General features: G+C 42.5%; 1 protein-coding gene across 2 annotated transcripts in view; it reads left to right on the top strand.

The window, feature by feature from the left end:
* Nucleotides 1-13376, top strand: part of Fggy (FGGY carbohydrate kinase domain containing) — a 369568-nt gene that overhangs the window by 295833 nt on the left and 60359 nt on the right. For both annotated transcript variants that reach the window (XM_057785384.1, XM_057785385.1), the window contains exon 14: nt 369-463. In XM_057785384.1, coding sequence (XP_057641367.1) covers nt 369-463 — 95 coding nt within the window. The remainder of the gene's footprint in view (nt 1-368; nt 464-13376) is intronic.

Below are 13376 nucleotides of genomic sequence, written 5' to 3'. Positions count from 1 at the left end.
AACAGGGCACAGTCTGTTCCGTTTCAGCCTCTACTGGGCCCAACAAAGCATGTAATAGAGTAGAGGGATGAACCTAAATAATACCAAATAGAGCTGCCAGAAGGCAGAGACCTGGGTGTCAAGGTCTCACGAGTTGATAGATGTGATGCTGGCTACCTTGAAGCTCTTGGCCGAAGCTCTTGGCCGATGCACCAGGAGGCACAAGGCAGAGAAATCCCCTGGAAGCCACTATTCAAAAACACTGAGGACATAAGGGAGATAAAAGTATTGCTGCTTTGACATCAGGTGTTTTGCTTCTGGAGGTTCTTGATGGCTTCCCACACCCCTGGTCCTGCTCACTAACCAGGGTGTGACTTTGTCCTGTGCAGGCATGCCTGTGGTCCTGTCACAAGAGGTGGAGTCTGTCCTCGTGGGTGCTGCTATTCTGGGTGCCTGTGCCTCTGGGGACTTTACATCTGTGCAGGTATGTTCGGATGCATGGGCGGCTGTGGTCCCTCCCCTGTCTGAGGCTGTCTGTCCTCTTGACAGAAGTGTACAACTTGCAAAACACACACAGGATATAATTAAGAAATGATAGGTTGCAGCCAGAGAACGGCAGGCACTGGCACCGTTTGACGTAATTACTGCTTCCTCCCTTTCGCTTCAACTCTGTCCGTATGAGTTGTCCTGCTTTTCTCTGCTCTGGTAAAAGAGCTCCTAACTTATTGAGCCTCAGTTTCCCCATGGCCATTTTTCTTTGACCAAATGAAACAGGTAATGCTCAAAATATTGATCTTTTGTGTATACTTTAGAGTTTTATTTGCTTATTTGAACTGCATCGCTTTCCAAATATTGTCAATACCTCTATCAACAGGAAACACAGAAGAAAGTGTTTGTTTAAAAAAAAAAAGAATTATAAGTAAAAATAAGGAACAAAGTATAGGAACCCAGAAACAATTTGCTGGTGATGATTGAGTACACAATTTTCCTCTGAGCTTCCTGGCAGCCAAGACAAAAAAAGAATGCATGATAAATTGCATAATTCTCATTTTCAAAAAGAGGAAGCATCCTAGTTTCTGGGAAGAGACAGGCTCTTCCTGCTGTGAAATCACAAAAGACATTGTACATGCTGAAAGCTGTGAAAGGCTCTGAGCAGTAAAATGATACAAAATCTTAAACAATGAGTATGAGGGAGAGGCCATGTTGACAGATTCTGCAGTAACAGCTGGAAGCAAGTCAGACCCCCAGGTACCAGCTGAAAGTCAGAGAACTTAATGCCTTACTCACGTGTCCCAGGGTTAAGAACTGGGTATTCTACCAGTACCCCAACAATTAAAGTTCAACTTGCCGTGACTGTCTAGAGTGGCAAGTACTGAACTAGGTTCTTTAGGATCGCTTTCTTAATACTTATAGCCTTCCGTGGCCTATAAGAGAGACCCAGAAACTTGCAAGAATAGATAAACCAGAAACTTGCAGAGATAGAATTCCATTTCCCGGTCAACATTCTTCGTTCTGGGGCAGGTGACACATGCCCCTTTTCGTGACAGTGACTGTGAAACATCTCCACTAAGGACCTACATCTGCTCATGGACCCGTGTGTGTTTTAATAGAAGCCTTGAAACAGGGGTGGTATCATTGGTTTGTCGTTATCTTCTGGGTTTCTTAATTCTCTCAAAAATGGGCTGAAAATAAAGAGGCACTGTCATCAGAAAGGGAACCTCTGGCTGAGAAAGGCCTAGGCTCTTTACCTGCCATCATTTTCAAACCAAATCCACGTAGTCCTGAGCTCTGTGCTTGCTTGGACACACTCAGGGTCACCTGTCATCTTCAGTGCTTACTTTTTAAAAAAGTGCTTGAGAATGGAGCTGGATATGTAGCTCGGTGGTTCAAAGCACTCTGCTGCCCTTCCAGAGAACCCGAGTTTGGTTTCTAGCACATTAGATGGTTTATGAGCATCTGTGACTGCGGTACTAGGGAGCCCACTGCTCCCTTGGCTTCTGAGATCACCTGCACACATACAGGTGGTGCATATGCATTCACGTAGGCACCCACACATACACATAAAACAAAGAGTAATTAATAAATCAATAAAAAGTAGTGTGCGAGACTAATTGACTTTGGTACGATTGACTATAGAGATAAAAAGCCTCAAAGCCTTTAAAGTCTTTATAGGAAGAAGCCCTGGGGTGATATATCTGGAGCTGCTTTGGAAATGTAAATACTTGGCATTGTTCATTTCTTCAAAGACGAAGCAAATGGCCTGGGGACCAGCTTAGACTCTGCAAGGTGAACTGAAACAGACCTCCTTTCTGTCTGTGGTTCATACTTTTCAGCCTAAGCTTCAACATAATCTTATCTTAGAACTTCCAAGATCCTAGCTTGGTCCTCACAAGAAAGCTCAGCGCTTCCTGACAGCTACTCAGTTCCTGCAGCCTTCATGGTGGGTCTTGTCTAGATAGCCTGAGTCTGGTAGACACGGCAGAGTCATCTCCTTCAGGTAAAGGAAAGGCTAGAAAAAATGGGTTGCAGGAGACATGGATTGGCAAGTTAGAAAAAGGGCTGATATGTGCCTCCAGAGAAGGGGTCCCAGTTTGCTAAGCCCATGAATGGCATCATCATTGGGTAGAGTTTGCACCTTCCTTTTCCAATACCGGTGGATGAAAGTGAAGCTGTAGCAATGGTTTTACTCAAAGCGCCTACATGCCATAAGCCTCAGAGGATTTTGTCAGCTGGAAGAAAGGGACAATGCATGGGCTTCCTGAAAAGGTGCTAGAGAGAGGCTGTGTCCATGTTCCATTGCTGCTGCAAATCGTGACACACGCTGACGGTTCTTCCTCACACCCCTGCTCTTTTGCCCACTCTAGTCTCAGCCGCCTTCTCTGACCCTTCCCTACCCTTCTCCAAGACTTCTTGCTATTCCCTTTCTAAAAGAGGAACCCCCAAATAGAGGATGAACAGTGCCCTGATGAGCTGTCCTTCAAGAAGCCTTCTAGACCAGCTTCACTAAAGAGTGTATCTTCCTTCATTGCAGAAATGCTATCTGTGTGTCTGTGTTTAATCCTGCGCAGCCGGGACACCAATATGCTGCTCTTGGTGTCCAAGTCCAGATGTTGAGCTGTGTCGGGACGAGTAGAAGGGAGGCTTCATTCATCCTCTTATTTCTATGTGTGAAATCCACATAGTCTTGGCCTGTGACATTGCCAGCTAATCCACTGCACTACAAAATAACCCCCTCTGTTTCCAAGAAACACAGAACACATCATTTGGTGTTGAGAGCAAAGTATAATACTATGAAAATTAAAAAAAAAAATAAGTCCACGAAATTGCCAATCCGATTATATTTTTCTTGGTATAGACGGAGATAAAGTATGAAACTAGTTTCAGGAAGCTGTGAGAGAAAAAAACAACAACTAAATGTTAGAAACAGACATAAAGTGCCTTGCCATTGACTACTTCCTCCAGGCCTCCCGCAGAGGTCATTAACCTTCTATAATTTGTTTTATCTTAAGAAGCAAGTTTTGTTCCACAGTGCTTGTTCCAACCCTGCTATTTATCTCAACCCCCCCCCCCCCCCCCCGCTTAGCTCCCTAAAGCCATGGATTGAAGATCCCTAGGCAAACAAGCACAAGGGGCAGTCACCAGTGCCCAACAAGCACCCACAGCCACTGTAAAGCGAGTGCTGGTGTAAGGAAAATGGCCAAGTCCATGGGAAGCTGCTCCTCGGCCCACCACCTGAGGGGTGCCCCGTCAGCCACCGCCTGTGCACTGGACTGCCATTAGCTCCTGCCAGACCCCTGCTTTGCCCAGACGAACACCTGCTTGCACATGGTAGTTACTCACCCCTTCTATAGCGTGCCCACAGGGTAGACTCCCCTCCATGAGGACAGCAGTCCACTCCTAGGTCAGTCTGCACACATGGTCCCCTTTGCTGGCGGAAGCCACCCCTTGCATGCTTTGCATAAGATTTGCCTCGTTTAGAGCCACATAGTTCATGAACTCTGTGTGAAGCACTTCAAAGCCTTTGGTTGTGTATACAACATATTTCTTGTTTTGGTTTTGTGTGCATGCATGTGGGATCATCTTGCTGTGATTTGAGTCCTGTTTACCTTTCTATTACTGTATATACCAGTTTTCAGCTTGTAATGTAAAGCTCTATCTCAGCTTCTGGAGGTTGGGAAAGACTGAGGACAAAGGTGTTTAGAAGTTTGGAACCAACTGTTTCTTGGTGCATTCAGTCTTAGTTTGCTTGCCTTGGCCCCCATTCTGCCAACCTTTTTCTGAAATAAAGCTGATAATGCAAGCTTCTTGATGTAAAGTTAGAAAATCCAATAGAGAAAGAAGAGAGATGTAAAAACACTGGCGGTATTAATCCAAAACTACTTTAGTAATTCTAATTAATATCCTAGCCTCTATTCTTTTTTGATTGTAGTTGAAATCATTTTAATTGTAAAGTATATTCATACAATAAGTATTGTTTTATAATCTTTTCCCCCACTCAAGAACATGTAATAAACCTTTTAATTCAGTAAACTATTTCTTCTGGCTGTATAACCAGAAGCCCCTGTAGTTTAAGCCTCATTTATTCCATTGGACCTTGGCTGTTTGGGCTATTTTAGAGAATGTTGCAATTAACATCTCTATAGCTAAATTGTTGCTCATAGTCTAAGTCATTTCCCTAAAAGAGATTGTGGAGGTATGTAGAAGTTCACTCAAAATCTCTGCTTAATTTTTAGGCTCTTGTTATACACAGTAACAATTTATACACTCACCAATAGCATCTGAAAATCCAAGGTTCATGTTTCTTGTGAATTAAGCTCCGTTTATCTTTCGTGCTCAGGCGTCTCCTAATCCGATTCATTTCGCATCTGGTTCTGATAACAGCATGTTTAGTAGATGTTTGCCCTTTACTGCATAAGTATATGTTTCTGGAGATAGGAGATGCTGGGTTAGAATTACATAGATTCAGATTTCAGATTAAATTTTCTTAGTATGTATTCTGCCTAGTAAGCCAGTAAGACTTTGGAATGATAGTTAACAGCTTCAAAAGGAATTAAATTGAGAATGTGATGTGGGCTCTAACACATGTTAAATTTATTGCCACAGGTAATTAACAATGCTTTCTTACCTTTATACAAGCATCTCTTCTCTAAAGCACAGAAACAAATTTGGGTTCTGATTAATTATCAGTCTCTTGGTTCCAATCCAGTTTGTAGAATAGCACCCTGGGTGTAAAAGTCAAAATATTTATCTCAAAATTAGAAATCTATTTTTAAGAATAAAAGACATGTAACATCTGATTCTCCTACCCCTCACAGGCCTGTCGCTTTCCATCTGTTGCTGTCCTTAGTATCATAGGAACAAGCTAGTAGGTGTTAACAGGGCCCACTGTACAGACTAATACTCTGATGAACAGGAAAGACACCATATAACCTTGATGGTTACATAGTGACCCCCAACCCATCTCCTGGAAAGGAGATAGATTCCAAGATGGTAGGCAGCTTAGCTGCCTTTCACAGGCCGTACAGTGCCTAGGAAATCACTGCTTGATCAGACAGAAATTAAAACAGAAGTATGCTTGCTCTGTCTGATCACCTTATCATGCTAAGGAATGTTGTCATGCTTTACTGGTTGCTGTTTACTTTTAAGGAGATGGATATAAAACACACCAAGGCTTTTACCTAAAAGGTAGATTTAGAACAGTAACAGAATTAGGCAGAATATCTGGTCTAATGAGGGCTGGAGAGATGGCTCAAGTGGTTAACAATACTAGCTACTCCTGCAGAGGAAGCAAGTTTGATTCCCAACACCCACTTGATGACTGACAGACATCTGTACCTTGGGCTTCAGGGGATCTAATATCCTCTTCTAGGCTTCATAGGAACCAGGCAGGCACATAGTGCACAGACATACATGCAGACAAAATACCCATACATATAAAATAAAAATAAAATTAAAAAATTCATCTAATTAATATATTCTTCCATAGCATTCCTCTTTCCCTTCAGTTTTCATTAAAAAATTTTAAGAATCAGGTTTTTTATAAAATTAACCATGGTCAAGTATCTACTAGGTCATAAAAAACATAGGAGGATTACAGAGGTATATCGCTAAAATAAAGTTTACCTCATTCTTTAACTTGATTTTGTTTGAGGCAATATTTGATTCTGGTGCAGCCTTTGCTCTCTATATTATACATACACATGCTTTTATATCTATATTATATCATATATATGATTAAAGATAAAATATATAATTTTGTGTAAACAAATGCTTATGAATATAATCTCTCACACTATCATTTATAACATATTTCCATAATGTCCTTGTTTGAATAAACCAAAATGAAGTGAATAAATAGGGTGTTTTTTCTTTTCTTTCTTTCTTTGGTTTTTTTTATTTTTATTTTATTTTATTTTTTTTTTTTTGGTTTTTCAAGACAGAATTTCCCTGTAGCTTTGGAGCCTGTCCTAGAGCTAGCTCTTGTAGACCAGGCTGGCTTCATGCTTTCTATACATATACATACAGTCACCACAGTAACTTAGGTTGTGCAATCTGAGATCAGAAAAGACAAAGCCTTTAGTAAAAATCAATAATAAATACTGCACATTTGAACACACACACACACCATGAACATACAGGCACCCATATGTGCACACATATCCCATATATATATATATACACACACACATATACCCCTACTGGAAAAAGGCTTGATTCAGACTCTTGTAACATGCAGTCTCACTAAAGTTTATGAGACAGTTCTGATTGCAGTCTTAAGCACTGTACAAAAGAAAACCCATCTTTACAGTTGCTTGCTGGGGTCTTTGATATTCTACAGTGAACCACTGAGAAAGAATCATTGGCTTAGAAACATGAATGATGTACTTTTTTTCAATTGTATTTCAAAGAATCTTTAGCACTTAAAATTTTATACTGTCCTAGAAGATATATCAAGGAAATTTTCTACACTATCATCATAAGAATCTTACAGATGGGGAAAGAGTGGCAGAGATGCTAAGGGACAAGCCAATTGCTAAAAAGTAATGGTGTCAGAAGCTGAGTCCTAGCATACGTCAATCATTGTGACTATTCTAGAGCTGAGTAGCATTACTATTATTTAAAACCTGATTATCAAATTAAGTGACCAGAAATTAGAATATGCGTGTATTAATTAAGATCTGCATGGATAGAACAGAGCATGCTTTCATCTTAGGATAATTTTAGAGAGTTGGGAAGAGGGACTATTTATTCCACGTATGGTGGTAAGGTCTGTTATGAGAAGCCGGAACCAAGGATGGCATAGCAGCTGCCTGATTACAGTGACCCTAAAAGGAAAGAGCTGTTATGTTCACCTTCCTCCTCTTAGCTGGACTGAGTCAGAAGGCAAGAGAACCTTGAAGTGCTGTTTGCTTGTCACCCTGTATAGGAGCAGAGCCGGGTGCTGAGAGCCTTCGGGAACATATGAAGATGTCCAACACGGTCTTGTAGAATTGGATATTCAGCTCACTGTATGTGCTGAATCCTGAATGCTCTCTTTAGGTCTGTGATAAGAATGTTGCCTCAGATGTGAATCAATACGTCACCAACAGTACTCTTTGGTTTGGCCTACATTTTATTCGTAGCAAGATGTTCTCAATGAGGACTCAGTGTGTTGGCTTACACTGTGGAGCGAGTTATGTATGCTGTAAACATGGGCCGTTTCAGGAGTCTCCTAGCTCTGCAGATAATGAGAACCCTTCTGGTAAAGGAATTGAAGACTCCCATGTTCCTCATTTTGTTTCCCTGCTGTAGTAGCATCTGCTAAAAATATTCAACCTAATGTTTTATTTGTGTGCTTTGAATTAAGCACAGAGCTAGGGCGCGTTAGATGAGTTTTAGTTCAGTTATTCACCTCCTCTTGCAGGTGCAAGTCAAGTTAGAAACATTAGTGATGTGTCCTTGCTCCGCTCTCACAGGTAGCCAGAGGCAGAGTTAGCAGTTGAGCCTAGTTCTGACATGGAAGCCAACACCCTTCACTGTGCTTAGGCTGCCCAAGAACCATAGTTCAGATTTTCCAATATCAACACCTAGGAAACAAAGTAGAGTTGAAGAGGAATTTCCTAGAGTGACAGTCATGACTGTGTTCCTTGCTGCAGGGAACAACTGAGAAACGGTTCCTCAAACAGTAACACCCCAACTTGTAAGAAACCGGGACCATTGATAAGTCTTTCTTAGTTCTGCCAGCCAGGTGGGAAACAAATTTAATTCATTTCAAAGCAGCTGCTGTCTGTTTCTATGGCTAACCCGGGAGGCTGCGAAGGAGCTAGGGAGAAAGAATTCATGCGAGGGATATACATCCTTGGAAATGTTATTAACTGGTTGAGTGAGACCAAATAGGGAAATAAAATATCTGCTCTTTACTAAGTAAAGGCATCTTCCTCCCCTAGCTCATTAAAAATTAAAAGCACTCTTGGCCTAAGTAGGGCAAATTAGTAACTAAGTGCTACATAATCAACCTGGATAAACATAATGTTGAAGGCGAAGCCAAATTAATCACTCCACTGGTTTGGTTTTGGCCCATTAATGCACCTTTTCCCCGTGTGTCCTTCCTGTGGTGCCAGGATGCGTGTTCTGCTCCTCCATGGCTGGAAGAGTGGGCTGTGACAGCTGGGCTGACAGATGACAGCAGCGCCGCTCTGGAGAAGGTGTGTGTTTACGTGGGCCAAAACTCAAAGAATGCAGCTAGGACCTGGGTTTCAGCCTTTAAAGGGCCGTCCTCTGGAGAGCTGGCACGGGACAGTAACAGCCTAGATGGTGGAGGATGAGTGAGGTGAAGCCTTTTCATGCACAACACTTCCTAGGCTAGGGAGGGAAGGGAGTGGATGTGTGCTGGCCCAGTGTGGGAAAGACGTAATTGAGATAACAGTAAAGACCATTTGCTTGCCTCAAACCTTGGCTCTGCCGTTTACTAGGGGTGAGTTTCTTAATTCCTCATGTTTTATGGTTCTTCTCTAATATATATATATATATACATATATATATATATATATAGATATATATATACAGATAGATAGATAGATATAGAGATAGATAAATGGATAGATAGAGATAAATAGATATATATGAGGTTATATATATATATATATATATATATATATATATCCTCTTAACTCATAATGGATAAACATAGTCATACATGCAAAGCAAAACAACTGGGGCTGGAGAGATGACTCGGTGGTTAAGAACTTTGCCTGCTCTTCCAAAGGTCCCGAGTTCAATTCCCAGCAACCACATGTGCTCACAACCATCTGTAATGAGATTTGGTGCCCTCTTCTGGCCTGCAGGGGAACATGCAGGCAGAACACTGAATACAGAATAAATAAATCTTTAAAAAAAATTTAAAAAAAGATAAAGCAAAACAACTTTGTTATTCGTTCTGTGTTTAAATTATAATAGTTATACGGTGGGATAACGGATCATCAGAGGAGTGTCCTTACTGTCTTACAGGCAAGAAAGCTCTCCCAACATGATGACATTTAAACACTACCTTTAGGAAACTGTGACCTGAGCCTCTGGCTCTCTTCTTTGAGTAGGATGCCAGCTCTCTAGGCAGAGAGAGAGGGAGAGGCACAACCCTGGACAAATCACTCTCTGCTTTGCTCAGTGTAATAATATTAGTAACAGCTGCTAGAAATCCGGCCCTGTAGCATTGTCAACTGTCTTCCAGGTGCAGGAGGAGGGGAGACAGAACTGAATACAGCATGAGCAGGGTAAGAGGAAATTAAGGGATGTGGAGAGAGAAAGTGGCTTGAAGCCACCTCACTCCATCCCAGGTGATGGCCTGTCTGTGACTTGCTAACCATGTGAGCACACTTGGTAAGACACAGTATTTAATGCCATTGAGAATTGACAAACTTTATTGAGTTGCTACAAATCTCAATGAAAAGCCATTCAGCGCATTGCCTTTTACTCAGAAAAGCACTAATATTATTCCCCTCTAGGTTAATTCAGACTTCAGAGCAACTCATCCAGATAGGTCATATATGATTCCACTTTATTGCAGGAAATTAAAACACCAGATTTTGAAGGTTAGTAGTAGGGTGAGGGTCTAAACTCAGGTGGGCTGCCTCTAGACGCGCTCATAGCTCCCCCACCCTCCATGCTTTGGAAGATACCAACACAGAGATGACTGGGCCATGGGCCGGAAATACAGCAGATGGCTCTTGTTGATATCAAGGCTCTAAAGTCAGTGACATCACTATTTCTTCTTGGAGAGAATGGCAGGGCTGAGCCTATGCTGTTATAATAGGTGGGGCTGGTGGGCAGGCAGAGTAGCTGACTGAGTTACCTACCACCTTGGATGTGGTAGCAGTGCAGCCACTTATACTGATCTTGGTGGTTTTGCTTAGAGAACAAACAAGTGGTTTATCTGAAGATCACTCATATCCATATAGCATTTAAGGAAGATTACAGTAAGGGACTGTCTACAAGGATCCATATAGCATTTAAGGAAGATTACAGTAAGGGACTGTCTACAAGGATCCATATAGCATTTAAGGAAGATTACAGTAAGGGACTGTCTACAAGGATGCTACTCCAGGTCCTTATATCAGGAGACTCCTCATACTCAAAGGCTTCAAATGCCAGGCGGGCTGTGTAGGCACAGGGAGAACCGGACTGGAGAAAAATACTAGGGAATTATTTCTGAGAGACGCTGAAACTTGGGTTGTTCCAGCTGTGGACTGGTGAGGGCTGTAGAGGAAATCTGTGGAAACTGGCATTGAGTCTCTGACACAGACTAAGGGGATTAGTTTGATGGAACATCACACAGCCAAGGCAGAACAGGGAAGCGTGTCAAGTCACGTGGTTGTTTGGTCACGGCATCAAGGGCATGTGGCACTTCTGTTAGAGGATGACATTTTTCCTGGTACCACATTTTGAGAATCAACATGTCTTTAAAAACTCACTCAGAAATCAGTTTTCTCCTTGGGTAATTTCTAGAAACAGAATTGATTGTATCCCACCTGGTTAAAAGCCCAGACCTGATACTGAAACGTGGGTCCTGACGTTTGTGGAGGGTCAAGAGGTGTCACTTGGCCTACAGGTTGGTAGGCAAACAGCCACTTTGCCTGGTCCAGGAGTATTCCCTTCCTCTGCTGGTTTTCAAACAGAGCCGCATCCCCGGCTGAGGCGTGTAGGCCTCAGCGCTAAATCTCCTTGTCAGTCTGGTGTGAGCGGAGCGCTGAAGTGCAGCCCTGCATCAATCAAGAGGGGCAGCAGATGCTGAAGTGTATCAGATATCCGTAAACAACAAGCCCGCAGGAAGGCCGCTGAACTTGGCATGCTCCAGACAGAAGCAGACTCCAGCCTCCATGTCAGAATGCTGTGGAGCTTTCTAAACTGCAGGAAGTGATGTGTTTGGTTTTCAGCCGGGCAGCTGCTACTGTTCCAGGAAACATTTTCGTTTGGAGACGTTCTAAGTGTTTTTAATCTGTGCTTTTAAAGAACACATTTAATGCTCACAGTGCCGGAATTACAGGTTTTCAAATATCTCCCCGGTAATTGTGAAGATTTTTTTTTATATATTTTTGTTCTCATCTAGCACCTTCTCTTTTTACTCTACACAGTATAACTCACATAATAGCACCGTAAAGAAGAGCACTCACTCTGATACCACACAAAGCTAGGCTTCAGTTCCAAGTTCAGATTCCATAACTGTGCATTAGGCAAATCCCTTTACCTTTCTAAACCCGTTCCCTCACTTTAAAAACATAAGATCTAGAATATTTACCTTATGTGGTAGTTGAGAAGATTAAGTGAGCTGATATGTTCAAAATATTTGGCACAGCCATAGGCATGAGTCATCCCTTTGAAAAAGACAAACTATGTAGCATGTAGTTGATAACTATTAGCTGCCTGCATTCAGAGTTAGTGCTTTGCATGCGTGTGATAGGTATTTGTGATGCTTGGGATCAAACCTAGGGCCCTGTGCCAGGCGAGTGCTGTACCACCAAGTTACTGCTGTAGCCCGGCCCTTGGCCCGTCTGCACTCAGAATTTACTTACCCCAGCACGGTTCTACCACTCTCTATTACATATCCCAGGTTCCTTTGCCCTAGTCTCCTTGATAGGAGAAAAGCAAATTACTCAACTTTTACACACACTGGAATGTTTCTATCCCAAGTCCATGTTCTTTCTACTGAAAAAAAAGGAAAAAGAATACAAGTTTAAAAAAAGAAAAAAAAGAATCCAAGTATTAGAACATGTCACGTTCTAATTTGGGTGAAAAGGAAAAGAAAGAAATCTCAGCCAGGTTGCCACAACTTAGGATCTGATGGTTGGCTGAGATGTAAAAGAAATAACTAGAAACCAGAGTACCCTGTAGCATGACTGGCTTGCTCTCCAGGCATGGACAAAAGCAGGAGAGAGAAGAATGGCCTCCATAGGAAGTGGGCCTTGCAGGGTAGATGAGATGTTCCTTTCAGAAGTCTGAAGAGGGTTTGTAGAGATGCCAGTGAGAATGAAGGGCAGACGCGCACAGGTGAGTTTAGCCTGGGGAAGGATTCCAAGTCAGCAGTGCTGGACAGAACCCTGGACCTGTAAGGAGCTCAGTTGACTGGCACTGGGACTGTGAGAGCAGCCTCATGTGTAGTAAGCAAACCATAAAGTTGTATATGGATTATCTCCCCCTTCTCCCCAGAATTAACAAAGAGAAGTGTAAATTAATCCAGCCTAACATTAAAAAAAAAACCAAAATCTCCAAGTTTGGGGGAGTCCTGCAACAGAAGGGGAATGCCTTGTTTAAATGTCCCCAGAAAACTATGTTAGCATAGGAAACTAAATTAGAGTCCGTCTGTGGACAAGGCGCTGCACTGTCAACAGCAGACATTGAGATGTCAGATGGAGAAGGAGCCTTCTGAGATGTCCCTGAAGAATAGAGGTGCCCAGCCTTCCTTAGCTCAGCATACAGCTCCACCCCATCTCCTCCATGGTTCTTCATGGCCAGTTGGCACCTTGGTCTAGAGGAGCCTGTGTTTAGAACAGAGCTGAGGCTGTTGGAATTCTTCCCACTGTGGCCAGGTCAGTTTCAACTACTCACATGGACTGGAGTGAGACCTTGACAAGCCAGTGAGCTAACCAGTGCAGACGCAGAGGAGAAATTTGCAGGCAGTTTGAGCTGGAGATTTAAGCACGTTGTTTACATCCTAGGAGACAGCAGGGCCTTTCCTTCGACTTCCCAACTCACGGTAGTAGAGTGGTAGTAGGAGAGGGGAGCTCGGACTTCTATTTTCCAGGGGATCCTGAAACTGATAACAGAGAAGATTCATTCCATATGTACAGCTGATAATTATACTCTTGATTATTGACTGATTTAATCCTCAGCGCCATCCCCTGAAGGCCCGGTATTATTGGCACTTT

This window comes from Chionomys nivalis, chromosome 11 (assembly GCF_950005125.1).
Source record: "Chionomys nivalis chromosome 11, mChiNiv1.1, whole genome shotgun sequence".
NCBI lineage: Eukaryota > Metazoa > Chordata > Mammalia > Rodentia > Cricetidae > Chionomys > Chionomys nivalis.
The sequence above is the reverse complement of the archived record's forward strand: the minus strand, read 5'-3'. Positions and strand labels throughout refer to the sequence as shown.